At 47.6% G+C, this 12942-nt stretch overlaps 1 protein-coding gene across 7 annotated transcripts in view; it reads left to right on the top strand.

Annotated features, from left to right (window-relative positions):
* EP300 (E1A binding protein p300) overlaps positions 1-12942 on the top strand; it is a 498766-nt gene that overhangs the window by 466531 nt on the left and 19293 nt on the right. For all 7 annotated transcript variants that reach the window (XM_069231138.1, XM_069231137.1, XM_069231136.1 and 4 more), the window contains one exon: positions 5704-5817. In XM_069231138.1, coding sequence (XP_069087239.1) covers positions 5704-5817 — 114 coding nt within the window. The remainder of the gene's footprint in view (positions 1-5703; positions 5818-12942) is intronic.

Here is a 12942-nt window from a genome sequence, read left to right as displayed (position 1 = left end):
AGAGTCGCAGCACAAGCTGCAAACCAGTGGCGCATCGCGAACTCCCAAGCACTACTTGCGCGCTATGACAGAGCCCACTGGGACGAGATGCAACATCTCATTGAACATCTGCCCAAAGACTTCCAAAATAGGGCAAAACAAGTGGTTGAGGAGGGACAGGCCATCTCCAACAACCAGATCCGCTCCTCCATGGACGCTGCAGATACAGCTGCACGGACAATTAATACATCTGTAACTATCAGAAGGCATGCATGGCTCCGAACGTCTGGATTTAAACCAGAGATTCAACAAGCAGTTCTCAATATGCCTTTTAATGAAAAAGAACTGTTCGGTCCAGAAGTGGACACAGCGATTGAGAAACTCAAAAAAGATACGGACACTGCCAAAGCCATGGGCGCACTCTACTCCCCGCAGAGCAGAGGGAATTACAGCTCATTCCGTAAAACGCCCTTTCGAGGGGGGTTTCGGGGTCAAAGCACACAAGCCAGCACCTCACAAGCCACACCGTCCAGTTACCAAGGACAGTATAGAGGAGGTTTTCGGGGACAATATAGAGGAGGGCAATTCCCTAGAAATAGAGGAAGATTCCAAAGCCCCAAAACCCCTACTACTAAACAGTGACTCACATGTCACTCACCCCCTCCACACAACACCAGTGGGGGGACGAATAGGTCATTATTACAGAGCATGGGAGAAAATCACTACAGACACTTGGGTTCTAGCAATTATCCAACATGGTTACTGCATAGAATTTCTACAGTTCCCTCCAAACATACCACCAAAAGCACAAAATTTAACAACACACCATTCCAATCTCCTAGAGATAGAAGTGCAGGCACTATTGCAAAAGAATGCAATCGAATTAGTGCCAAACACACAAATAAACACAGGAGTTTACTCACTGTACTTTCTGATACCAAAGAAGGACAAAACACTGAGACCAATCCTAGACCTCAGAGTAGTCAACACTTTCATCAAATCAGACCACTTCCACATGGTCACACTACAAGAAGTATTGCCATTGCTAAAGCTGCACGACTACATGGCAACTTTAGACCTCAAGGATGCTTATTTCCATATACCAATTCACCCATCGCACAGGAAATACCTAAGGTTTGTATTCAAAGGAATACATTACCAATTCAAGGTACTGCCTTTCGGATTAACAACCGCACCAAGAGTCTTTACCAAATGTCTAGCGGTAGTCGCTGCACACATCAGAAGGCAGCAAATACATGTGTTCCCATATCTAGACGACTGGCTAATCAAGGCCCATTCGTTAATAGAGTGCTCAAATCACACAAATCATATCATACAAACCCTCTTCAAACTAGGGTTCACCGTCAATTTCACAAAATCCAAGATTCGGCCACGCAAGGTACAACAATACCTGGGAGCCATAATAGACACATCAAAAGGAGTAGCCACTCCAAGTCCACAAAGAATTCAAAATTTCAACACCATCATACAACGCATGTATCCAACACAAAAGATACAAGCAAAGATGGTATTACAACTCCTAGGCATGATGTCATCATGCATAGCCATTGTCCCAAACGCAAGACTGCACATGAGGCCCTTACAACAATGCCTAGCATCACAGTGGTCTCAAGCACAGGGTCACCTTCTAGATCTGGTGTTAATAGACCGCCAAACTTACCTCTCGCTTCTGTGGTGGAACAACATAAATTTAAACAAGGGGCGGCCTTTTCAAGACCCAGTGCCACAATACGTAATAACAACAGATGCTTCCATGACAGGGTGGGGAGCACACCTCGATCAACACAGCATACAAGGACAATGGAACGTACATCAAACAAAACTGCATATCAATCACCTAGAACTTCTTGCAGTTTTTCAAGCACTAAAAGCTTTCCAACCAATAATAGTTCACAAATACATTCTCGTCAAAACAGACAACATGACAACAATGTATTATCTAAACAAGCAGGGAGGGACGCACTCCACGCAGTTAAGCATGTTAGCACAAAAAATTTGGCATTGGGCAATTCACAACCAAATTCGCCTAATTGCACAGTTTATACCAGGGATACAAAATCAACTCGCAGACAATCTCTCTCGAGATCACCAACAGGTCCACGAATGGGAAATTCACCCCCAAATACTGAACACTTATTTCAAACTCTGGGGAACACCTCAGATAGACTTGTTTGCGACAAGGGAGAACGCAAAATGCCAAAACTTCGCATCCAGATACCCACACAAACAATCCCAAGGCAATGCCCTATGGATGAACTGGTCAGGGATATTTGCTTACGCTTTTCCTCCTCTCCCTCTCCTTCCCTACCTGGTAAACAAACTCAGTCAAAGCAAACTCAAACTCATATTGATAGCACCAACTTGGGCAAGGCAACCCTGGTACACAACGCTGCTAGACCTATCAGTGGTACCCTGCATCAAATTGCCCAACAGGCCAGATCTGTTGACACAGCACAACCAAAAGATCAGACACCCAGATCCAGCATCGCTGAATCTAGCAATCTGGCTCCTGAAATCCTAGAATTCGGGCACTTACAACTTACCCAAGAATGTATGGAAGTCATAAAACAAGCAAGAAGGCCATCCACCAGGCACTGCTATGCAAGTAAATGGAAGAGGTTTGTTTGCTACTGCCATATTAATCAAATACAACCATTACACACAACTCCAGAACATGTAGTGGGTTACTTGCTTCACTTACAAAAATCTAACCTAGCTTTCTCTTCCATTAAGATTCACCTTGCAGCAATATCTGCATACCTGCAGACTACCTATTCAACTTCCCTATATAAAATACCAGTCATTAAAGCATTCATGGAGGGCCTTAGGAGAATTATACCACCAAGAACACTACCTGTTCCTTCATGGAACCTAAATGTTGTCCTAACTAGACTTATGGGTCCACCTTTTGAACCCATGCACTCCTGCGACATACAGTTCCTAACCTGGAAGGTAGCATTTCTCATCGCCATTACTTCCCTGAGAAGAGTAAGCGAGATTCAGGCGTTTACTATACAGGAACCTTTTATACAACTACACAAAAATAAAGTCGTCCTAAGGACCAATCCTAAATTTTTGCCAAAGGTTATTTCACCGTTCCATCTAAATCAAACAGTGGAACTTCCGGTGTTCTTTCCACAGCCAGATACCGTAGCTGAAAGGGCACTACATACATTAGATGTCAAAAGAGCATTAATGTATTACATTGACAGAACAAAGAACATCAGAAAGACTAAACAACTCTTTATTGCATTTCAAAAACCTCATGCAGGAAACCCAATTTCAAAACAAGGTATAGCCAGATGGATAGTTAAATGCATCCAAATCTGCTACCTTAAAGCTAAACGACAGCTGCCCATTACACCAAGGGCACACTCAACCAGAAAGAAAGGTGCTACCATGGCCTTTCTAGGAAACATCCCAATGCAAGAAATATGTAAGGCAGCCACATGGTCTACGCCTCACACATTCACCAAGCACTACTGTGTAGACGTGTTATCCGCACAACAAGCCACAGTAGGTCAAGCTGTATTAAGGACATTATTTCAGACTACTTCCACTCCTACAGGCTGATCCACCGCTTTTGGGGAAATAACTGCTTACTAGTCTATTGCAGAACATGCGTATCTACAGCGACAGATGCCATCGAACTGAAAATGTCACTTACCCAGTGTACATCTGTTCGTGGCATCAGTCGCAGTAGATTCGCATGTGCCCACCCGCCTCCCCGGGAGCCTGTAGCAGTTTGGAAGTTACCTTCAATTATTTATATATGTATCATCTCAACCTTAAATAAGTGCATACTTAGTCACTCCATTGCATGGGCACTATTACTACAATTCAACTCCTACCTCACCCTCTGCGGGGAAAAACAATCAAGGATGGAGTCGACGCCCATGCGCAATGGAGACAAAAGGAGGAGTCACTCGGTCCCGTGACTCGAAAGACTTCTTCGAAGAAAAACAACTTGTAACACTCCGGCCCAACACCAGATGGCGAGCTATTGCAGAACATGCGAATCTACTGCGACTGATGCCACGAACAGATGTACACTGGGTAAGTGACATTTTCATTAAGCTGCACAAAGGAACTATTATTAGGAAGTTAAAAATGCAAAATGTCTTCTTTGCTGATAGGATTTGAAAAGCGGGTAATAAATCAAGAGACATTTTCAAAATTGTAACAGCTTTTACATCCCTGGAGGCAGATGTCGGGAGCCAAAATTGAAGTGGTGCCAACAGTTTTTAGGATAAGAGCGGAAACATCCAAGCTATTCTCAGCCTTTCTTCTCAGGCAGCAGTGACGTTAGTGGACTGGGTTATTTCAGAGCTTGACCCCATTTCTGGACAGGTTTGAGCCATTCTCGCTAGAAGGCTCGTTATTAGCAATTCAGGATCTTAAATAGGGCTCCCCTGCTGACCCGTGGCCTCAGGGGGTGAGGTTATTAATCCCCTAGCTCATGACATTCTGAATGCTTCATGAAGTTCTGCGATGTTACCCAGGGCCTGGTAACAGGCTAAAATCCTTCCACTGCTAAAGAAAGCCCAGGCCGATCCTCGTGACTCGTCTAACTATCGGCCCATTTCCTTGCTCCCAGCCCTGTCAAAGATCCTGGAAAAACATGTAAACCACCAGTTATCTAGCTACTTGGAAAGCAACTTTACTGCATCCTAGTCCATCGGGTTTTCACCCCAACTATAGCACAGAGACGGTGCTAGTGGAGGTGGTGGACCATATAAGGGGTACTCTTGATGTCGGGGGGAAATGCGGCGCTGGTGTTGCTTGATCTGTTGTCAGCCTTCAACATGGTGCCCCATCACACTCTCCTTGCCCGTCTCCGTACCATTGGTATTGGGGGTCTTGCCTGGGATTGGTTGGCTTCAATCTTGGAAGGTAGGGGACAAGAGGTGTTGTGTCTGCCATTTTCATCCGGGTCATGTGTTCTTTAAGAGGGTGTACCTCAGGCTTTGGCTTTAAGCCCCACCCTACTCAACAATTAACTTACTCCTTTAGCATTTCTGTCTGAATGCTTCTTTTTAGCTGGGGTAAGGATGAAATGTTCCCGGGGGGGGGGGGGGGGGGGGGGGAAATCAGATCCTGTCTATCAGCTGTCTTTCTGTGGATGACACATCATCAGCTGAAATGCAATGCAGAGAAAACAGAGGTACCGTTTTTTGGTGGAAGAGCTGAAGAACCTTGGAAATCCTTTTCGCCAGTAGATGACCCCCCCCCCCCCCCCAATACGTCAAACGAGTACAACTTCAAAGTATTTCTGCGACCTCCCTAATTCGATAAAAATTGAAAACTTGGTTCTTTATGAAGGTTTAGGGTTTTTTCTCCCAAATGTGTTCACCTTAGTGCTGAGCACCAGGACACTCCTCTGAGTAACAGCTGTGCAGTAGAAATGCAATTTACATAACAGTCACAGAGAGGAATCCTTTGTCCTGTTACCACCTGACCATTACTGCAATCTGCCTACTGCTTTGCCACAGACTGGAGCTCTTCCCATCCTCCTCCAGGTCTAACAATCCTCCTTTTCCAACCCTATCCCTCATCTGCACTTCTTTCTCTTGACATCTGGCTCCTCTGTTCTGCCTGTTTCTTGTGTGAGTGCCTTCCTTGGTAGCCATCTCTGCTGTCCCAGTTTCATTTGAATTCTGCACTTACACCCTCACTGATTGCTGTCTTTTTGTCTCCCTCTAGGCGGGTCTATATCTCTTACCTTGACAGTGTTCATTTCTTCCGCCCCAAGTCTTTGCGGACGGCAGTGTATCATGAGATCCTCATCGGGTACTTGGAGTATGTGAAGAGGTTGGGGTGAGTAACTCTTGCTCTTCATCCACACTAGACTGAAACTGGATGAGTGTGTATTCATCTGTGTAGCATCTGCCTTGATGTGGCTTCTGCTTTGTGTCATCTAAGTCCCAGGATTATTCTCCCCTGCTCAGCACCCACTTGGAAGGTAGCAAAAAGATCAAGTCCTTTGTGGTCTATTCATCATCTGACCTTGGCAAGCAGATTTCATACACATGCTGTGGCACCTCCCAAGATTAGGTGAACATTAGGAAGAGTTGATAAGCATGCTTCAGAGTGCTACACAGATAGCCTTAGATTGTAGCATACAGCACTGTATGTTGAACTTTTTTGCCTGTCCACAGAAGAGGCATATGCAATATTGAGTGACATTGTTGGGTTGGTTCTTGCCAAGCCCAGGATTGCTATAAAATGACTCTCTAGTCCACGATACAACAGTGAAGGAGGGATATCGAAGAATGGGCACTAGCAGAGGTACGCTATGTGCACGGAGTAAGAGTAGATGACAGGGCAGAGGAGAACTCCAAGTTGTTGGCGGTAATGCTAGTGCATAGTGAGGTAGGACAAGACACACTCACCTCGCATGTGTGATTCACGCATGGCGACATGGGCCGGGAACGCAGAATTTCAAGCTCAATACAAGCAGCTGGGACGAATGGAGAGTGAGCGTAGCCTTAGAGGGTTAATGTAGAGGGGAATGGGGGGGGGGGGTGAACTGTTCTGAGAGGGGGGAGGGGGAGGGGCAGGTCCCACTTCCAGATGATCATCAGTGCTCATTATTGTGCCCACAAAATTTAAACACCTACATAGTTCTCTGTGGAATATCCCTTGACTTTACCTACCTGCCAAGCGTCTTTTTGTGTTCTATTTTGCTTTTGTTATCTATTTACAAACTTTACATATAAAGAGGTTTAAATAAAAAAAGATATAACACCTGACCAGAGTGAGTGAGTCTGCCCTCCACATTGTCTATACTGGGGTGAATGGCTGCTGTTCTGTTTAGTGTATGATCTTTAGTGAGTGTCTCCTGCTTTCTGCAGTAAGTGCCCCATAGTGAGTCTCTCCTATTTTGGACTGCTTCTGCACTGGGACAGTTGTCTTATGCTCTGATCAGCTTCAACCCAGCCTTTTCCCCATTGTCAACTTTGAGCAAGCTTTACTCTTATCACATTTTGTGTTTGATGTAATGCTATAATGGTCAAGGGTATGCTCAGACTTGGGTCCTTTGCTCAATATGCCTCTGGAACCAAGCTACACCAGACTGAAGAGCACCCTTCAGAAGAAACCAGTCTTGGGTTACTTGTGCCCCAGTTCAGGGAAAGCCTGGTCTGCCAGGTCTGGCTGGACTGTTCCTATTGTAGCAGGGTCAAGATTGATTTGCATGAGACTCGGTCCAAACTAAGGTGCCCTGGTGAGCAGAAGAGCGATGAGTTTGGAATGCTACCCAAGTGATTGCCAGTGGTTAGACTTACTGCAAGCATTCTTCCTTTCACCTTTTTTGTGTTTGAGATGTCTTGCCTATGCAGAATATGCTATTAGCTTTTGTGTTCTGAGTTATATGGTAATGCAGCAGTGGACTGTGAGAAGGTGGTTGTGGCCACCTAATCTGCCTAAATGTGTTTTGATTTTTGATCAACTGGTTTTTGGCTTTTTACTGTGGGATAGCCTCATAACCTTTCACTCACCTGCAGTAACCTCTTGGTAAAATGGACTACGCGTGTTACCACCAGTGTCCGTTTTTTAAGATAAGTCTGCTGCGCCACCGCCAGGATAAGAGGCACTTGGCTGGTTACATGTGTGCACTTGCACACATGTGAGGGCTGCTCGTGGGAGACTTCTGATGTGTGCAGCCCAAGAACTGCATCCAGGTAGCCTGGCATGGAAGGGAATATGTGGAGTGTTGACCTGGAATAGGCCTTATAATGTGGGTGTACACATGTAGGGAAAGTCAGTGTGCTTTACTGTCCTGACTGTAGAGATACTCCTATGGGAAAGGCTGCCTTAGGGCACAGCTCCAGTTGCCTGGGGTTCACAGACTCCAGTCTCACATCAATGTAGACTGTAATCTGTGTGAAAAGAACAGTTCTGTGAAGTCCAAAGGCATATCTGTACAGCTTATGGGTCATCCAGGAATGTCCTATTTCTCCGACTTGGCTCATGATCAGAGCTCAGGCTTTTTGTGACCCTGCTGGGCTGGGTTAATTACTTTTCTCTCCAGCTGCAGGAACAAAGGCCTCATCCATCAAAATCAAAAGAAGCAATTAACAGTGCTCAAATCAGTTCTGAAGGAGGAATGGATTGGGTGAATTGCTCTGCATCAATCAGCCAGCTATCATCCTGTGCCAGGAAGCGGGCCTGCCCCAGGCCACTGAAAAAAGGAGGATGTCCAGGCCTTTGGAGCCAATTCAAAGGGGTGAGAGGGCTCCTTTAAGGAGTTGCTGGAGCAAAGCCCTGGCCGTGATGCCTGTGAAGGGTGGAGCTGAGTCCCCCAGAGCACGTGGCAAGTGACTCCTGAGTGAGGCCCGGGAGGTTGGGACAAGGGCACTTCCCTTTTGGACATTCCCACCCCCACTTAAAAGGTCCTGCGCAAGGGAGAGACCCCTCTCTTGGTTGTGCTTTTCTGTTGATCACTGGGAATGGAGGCTGGTGCTATTGACAGTTAGAAGGAAGAACCCCCTGACTGCCCACTGGATCAAAGACTCTGCCTCTAATTGACCCCAGGACCAGTGGGGACATGCCCCAGAACTAGGGAAGTTGGTTCCCTTCCTCCAACCCTGACTGCCAGGTGGGGGAAAGACTGGACTCTGCATTTGGAGAAGGAGGGGCCCAGAGGACAACACACTAAAATCTGCTATTTACCAAGTGTAGGAAGTTGTCCCTGTATATACTATCTCAAAGTGAGAGATAGTGTGCACAGAGTTCAAGGGTTACCCATATAGGTTGATAGTGGCAAAATTAGATAAATACTTGTAAGGAAATGCCTCCTTGGCATGGTTACCCCCTGACTTTTTGCCTTTGCTGATGCTATGAATCAGCAAAGCATCATGCTATGAAGTGTTTTGAATTGAAAGTGTGCTGAGGCCTGCTAACCAGGCCCCAGCACCAGTGTTCTTTCCCTAACCTGTACTTTTGTATCCACAATTGGCACACCCTGGTACCAAGGGCCCTGATGCCAAGGAAGGTCTCTAAGGGCTGCAGCATATCTTATGCCACCCTGGAAACCCCTCACTCAGCACAGACACCCTGCTTGCCAGCTTGTGTGTGCTGGTGAGAACAAAACGAGTAAGTCGACATGGCACTCCCCTCAGGGTGCCATGCCAGCCTCTCACTGCCTATGCAGGTATAGATAAGTCACCCCTCTAGCAGGCCTTACAGCCCTAAGGCAGGGTGCACTATACCATAGGTGAGGGCACCAGTGCATGAGCACTGTGCCCCTACAGTGTCTAAGCAATACCTTAGACATTGTAAGACCAGGGTAGCCATAAGAGTATATGGTCTGGGAGTCTGTTTTACACGAACTCCACAGCACCATAACGGCTACACTGAAAACTGGGAAGTTTGGTATCAAACTTCCCAGCACAATAAATGCACACTGATACCAGTGTACATTTTATTGTAAAATACACCCCAGAGGGCACCTTAGAGGTGCCCCCTGAAATCTTAACCAACTATCTGTGTAGGCTGACTGGTCCCAGCAGCCTGCCACACTAGAGACATGTTGCTGGCCCCATGGGGAGAGTGCCTTTGTCACTCTAAGGCCAGTAACAAAGCCTGCACTGGGTGGAGATGCTAACACCTCCCCCAGGCAGGAGCTGTCACACCTGGCGGTGAGCCTCAAAGGCTCACCCCTTTGTGCCAGCACCGCAGGACACTCCAGCTAGTGGAGTTGCCCGCCCCCTCCGGCCCCGGCCCCCACTTTTGGCGGCAAGGCCGGAGAAAATAATGAGAAAAACAAGGAGTCGTCACTGGCCAGTCAGGACAGCCCCTAAGGTGTCCTGAGCTGAAGTGACTCCAACTTTTAGAAATCCTCCATCTTGCAGATGGAGGATTCCCCCAATAGGATTAGGGATGTGACCCCCTCCCCTTGGGAGGAGGCACAAAGAGGGTGTACTCACCCTCGGGGCTAGTAGCCATTGGCTACTTACCCCCCAGACCTAAACACGCCCTTAAATTTAGTATTTAAGGGCTCCCCTGAACCTAAGAATTTAGATTCCTGCAACTTACCGAAGAAGAAGACTGCTGAGCTGAAAACCCCTGCAGAAGAAGAAAGAAGACACCAACTGCTTTGGCCCCAGTCCTACCGGCCTGTCTCCTGCCTTCTAAAGAACCCTGCTCCAGCGACCCTTTCTCCAGGACCAGCGACCTCTGAATCCTCAGAGGACTGTCCTGCTTCCAAGAGACCAAGAAACTCCAGAGGACAGCGGCACTGCTCCAAAAGAACTGCGACTTTGTTTCAAGGAGCAGATTTAAAGATCCCTGCAACTCCCCGCAAGAAGCGTGAGACTTGCAACACTGCACCCGGCGACCCCGACTCGACTGGTGGAGAACCAACACCTCAGGGAGGACCCTCCGGCGACTCCGAGTCCGTGAGTAACCAAAGGTTCGATGGCATATGTTGCTGCAGATACACATGTTGAGCACAGTCCGCTGCCTGGTGTTGGGCTCGGAGTATTACAAGTTGTTTTTCTTCGAAGAAGTCTTTTTTGGTCACGGGACCGAAGGACTCCTCCCTCTTCGGCTCCATTGCGCATGGGCGTCGACTCCATCTTAGATTGTTTTTTTCCGCTGTCGGGTTCGGACGTGTTCCTTTTCGCTCCGTGTTTCGGTTCGGAAAGTTAGTCAGAATCTCGGAAGAAAGCGTCGGTATTTTACCGTTCGGTATCGGGATAGTTAGGTACATCGACACCGATCATCGGAAGACTTTGGGGTAGCTTCAATCCCCCATCGGGGCCTGGTCGGCCCGACCGCGTGTGACGCCGAAGCCGATGGAACGGACCCCGTTCCGTTTCTGCCCAAAATGTCACAGTAAGTATCCTTATACAGATCAGCACTTGGTCTGTAACTTGTGCTTGTCCCCCGAGCACAAGGAGGATACCTGTGAGGCCTGTCGAGCCTTCCGGTCCAGAAAAACACTCCGGGACCGAAGAGCCAGGCGTCTACAAATGGCGTCCACGCCGACAAAACAACGTTTCGACGACAAAGCGGAAACATTCTCGGTTCCGGACTCAGAATCCGGAGACTCCGACGTCGAACAACAACAAACAGTGAGTAAGATGTCGAAAATAAAGACCATCGAAAAAACAAAAGCCCAGGGGACGCCACTGCCAACAGGCCATGGCTCGACCCATAAAACCGGCGACCCGTCGAAGGCGCCGAAAAAGGGCACGCCCATAGCGAAGACACCCGACTCCGGTCGAGGGACCGCCATGGAGCAACCTCGGAGCCGAGATAGCGGCTCCGAGAAGCAAAAACAAGATGCCGGCACCGAAAAACATCGGCACCGAGACACACTGCCGAAAGCCACAAAAAATCAGTCGGTACCGAAGCCGAAAAAAGATTCTCTCTCGGCGCCGAAAAGTTCCACACCTCCTTCCTACACAGAGGAACAAGGAATAAGTGGCCAGATGCACAGATTTGGACAAGAGCTCCAAAGTGTAGAATCAGACTACACACAAAAGAGACTGTACATCCAACAAGACACAGGGAAGATATCAACCCTTCCCCCAATAATGAGAAAAAGAAGGATCGGATTTCTCAAGGATGACGCACAACCACAAGCCAAAGTGGTTAAAAAAGTCACGCCTCCGCCCTCTCCACCACAACAGGCATCGCCGGCACAAACTCCGCCACAAATGCACTCACCAGCGCAAACTACCATAAGTCAAGATAATCAGGATCAAGACGCTTGGGACTTATACGACACCCCAGTGCCGGACAATGATCCCGATTCATACCCCACAAAGCCGTCACCGCCAGAGGACAGTACCTCATACTCGCAACTGGTGGCTAGGGCAGCAGAATTCCACAATGTCCAACTGCATTACGATCCTATAGAGGATGATTTTTTATTTAACACCCTCTCGGCTACACATAGCCAATATCAATGTCTCCCAATGCTACCAGGGATGTTACGGCACACAAAACAAATTTTTGAAGAGCCCGTAAAATCAAGAGCCATCACCCCAAGGGTGGATAAGAAATATAAACCACCACCCACAGACCCAGTGTTTATTACTTCGCAGTTACCACCTGACTCCGTAGTAGTAGGGGCAGCTCGCAAAAGAGCAAATTCCCATACATCTGGCGACGCCCCACCTCCGGACAAAGAAAGCCGAAAATTTGATGCGGCAGGAAAGAGAGTCGCATCACAGGCAGCCAACCAATGGCGCATCGCAAATTCTCAAGCGCTGCTAGCCCGATATGACCGCGCACACTGGGATGAGATGCAACTTCTCATAGACCATCTTCCCCAGGAATACCAAAAAAGGGCGCAGCAAATAGTTGAAGAGGGACAAACGATCTCGAACAATCAAATCCGCTCTTCAATGGACGCAGCCGATACTGCAGCAAGAACAGTCAACACTGCTGTCACCATAAGGAGACACGCATGGCTCCGCACTTCAGGGTTCAAACCTGAAATCCAGCAGGCTGTCCTTAATATGCCCTTCAACGAAAAACAACTTTTTGGCCTTGAAGTGGACACAGCCATTGAAAAACTTAAAAAGGACACAGACACGGCCAAAGCCATGGGCGCACTCTACTCCCTGCAGAGCAGATGCTCTTTTAGAAAAACTCCATTTAGAGGGGGGTTTCGTGGCCAACCCACAGACACCACCAGCCAACAAACAAGAACCACACCCTATCAGGGTTCATTCCAAAGGGGAGGTTTCAGGGGATATAGAAGGGGTCAATTCCCAAGGAGTAGGGGAAAATTCCAAACTCCAAAAACACCTCCACCTAAACAGTGACTCAAGTCACACAACCCCTTCACTCAACACCAGTGGGGGGAAGACTAAGCCAATTCTACCAATCTTGGCAGCAGATTACAACAGACAATTGGGTACTAGCAATAATCCAACATGGCTATTGCATAGAATTCCACAAATTCCCACCAAACATCCCTCCAAA

The sequence above is a fragment of the Pleurodeles waltl genome, chromosome 4_2 (genome assembly GCF_031143425.1).
Source record: "Pleurodeles waltl isolate 20211129_DDA chromosome 4_2, aPleWal1.hap1.20221129, whole genome shotgun sequence".
NCBI lineage: Eukaryota > Metazoa > Chordata > Amphibia > Caudata > Salamandridae > Pleurodeles > Pleurodeles waltl.
This window is presented reverse-complemented; position numbering and strand designations above follow the sequence as displayed.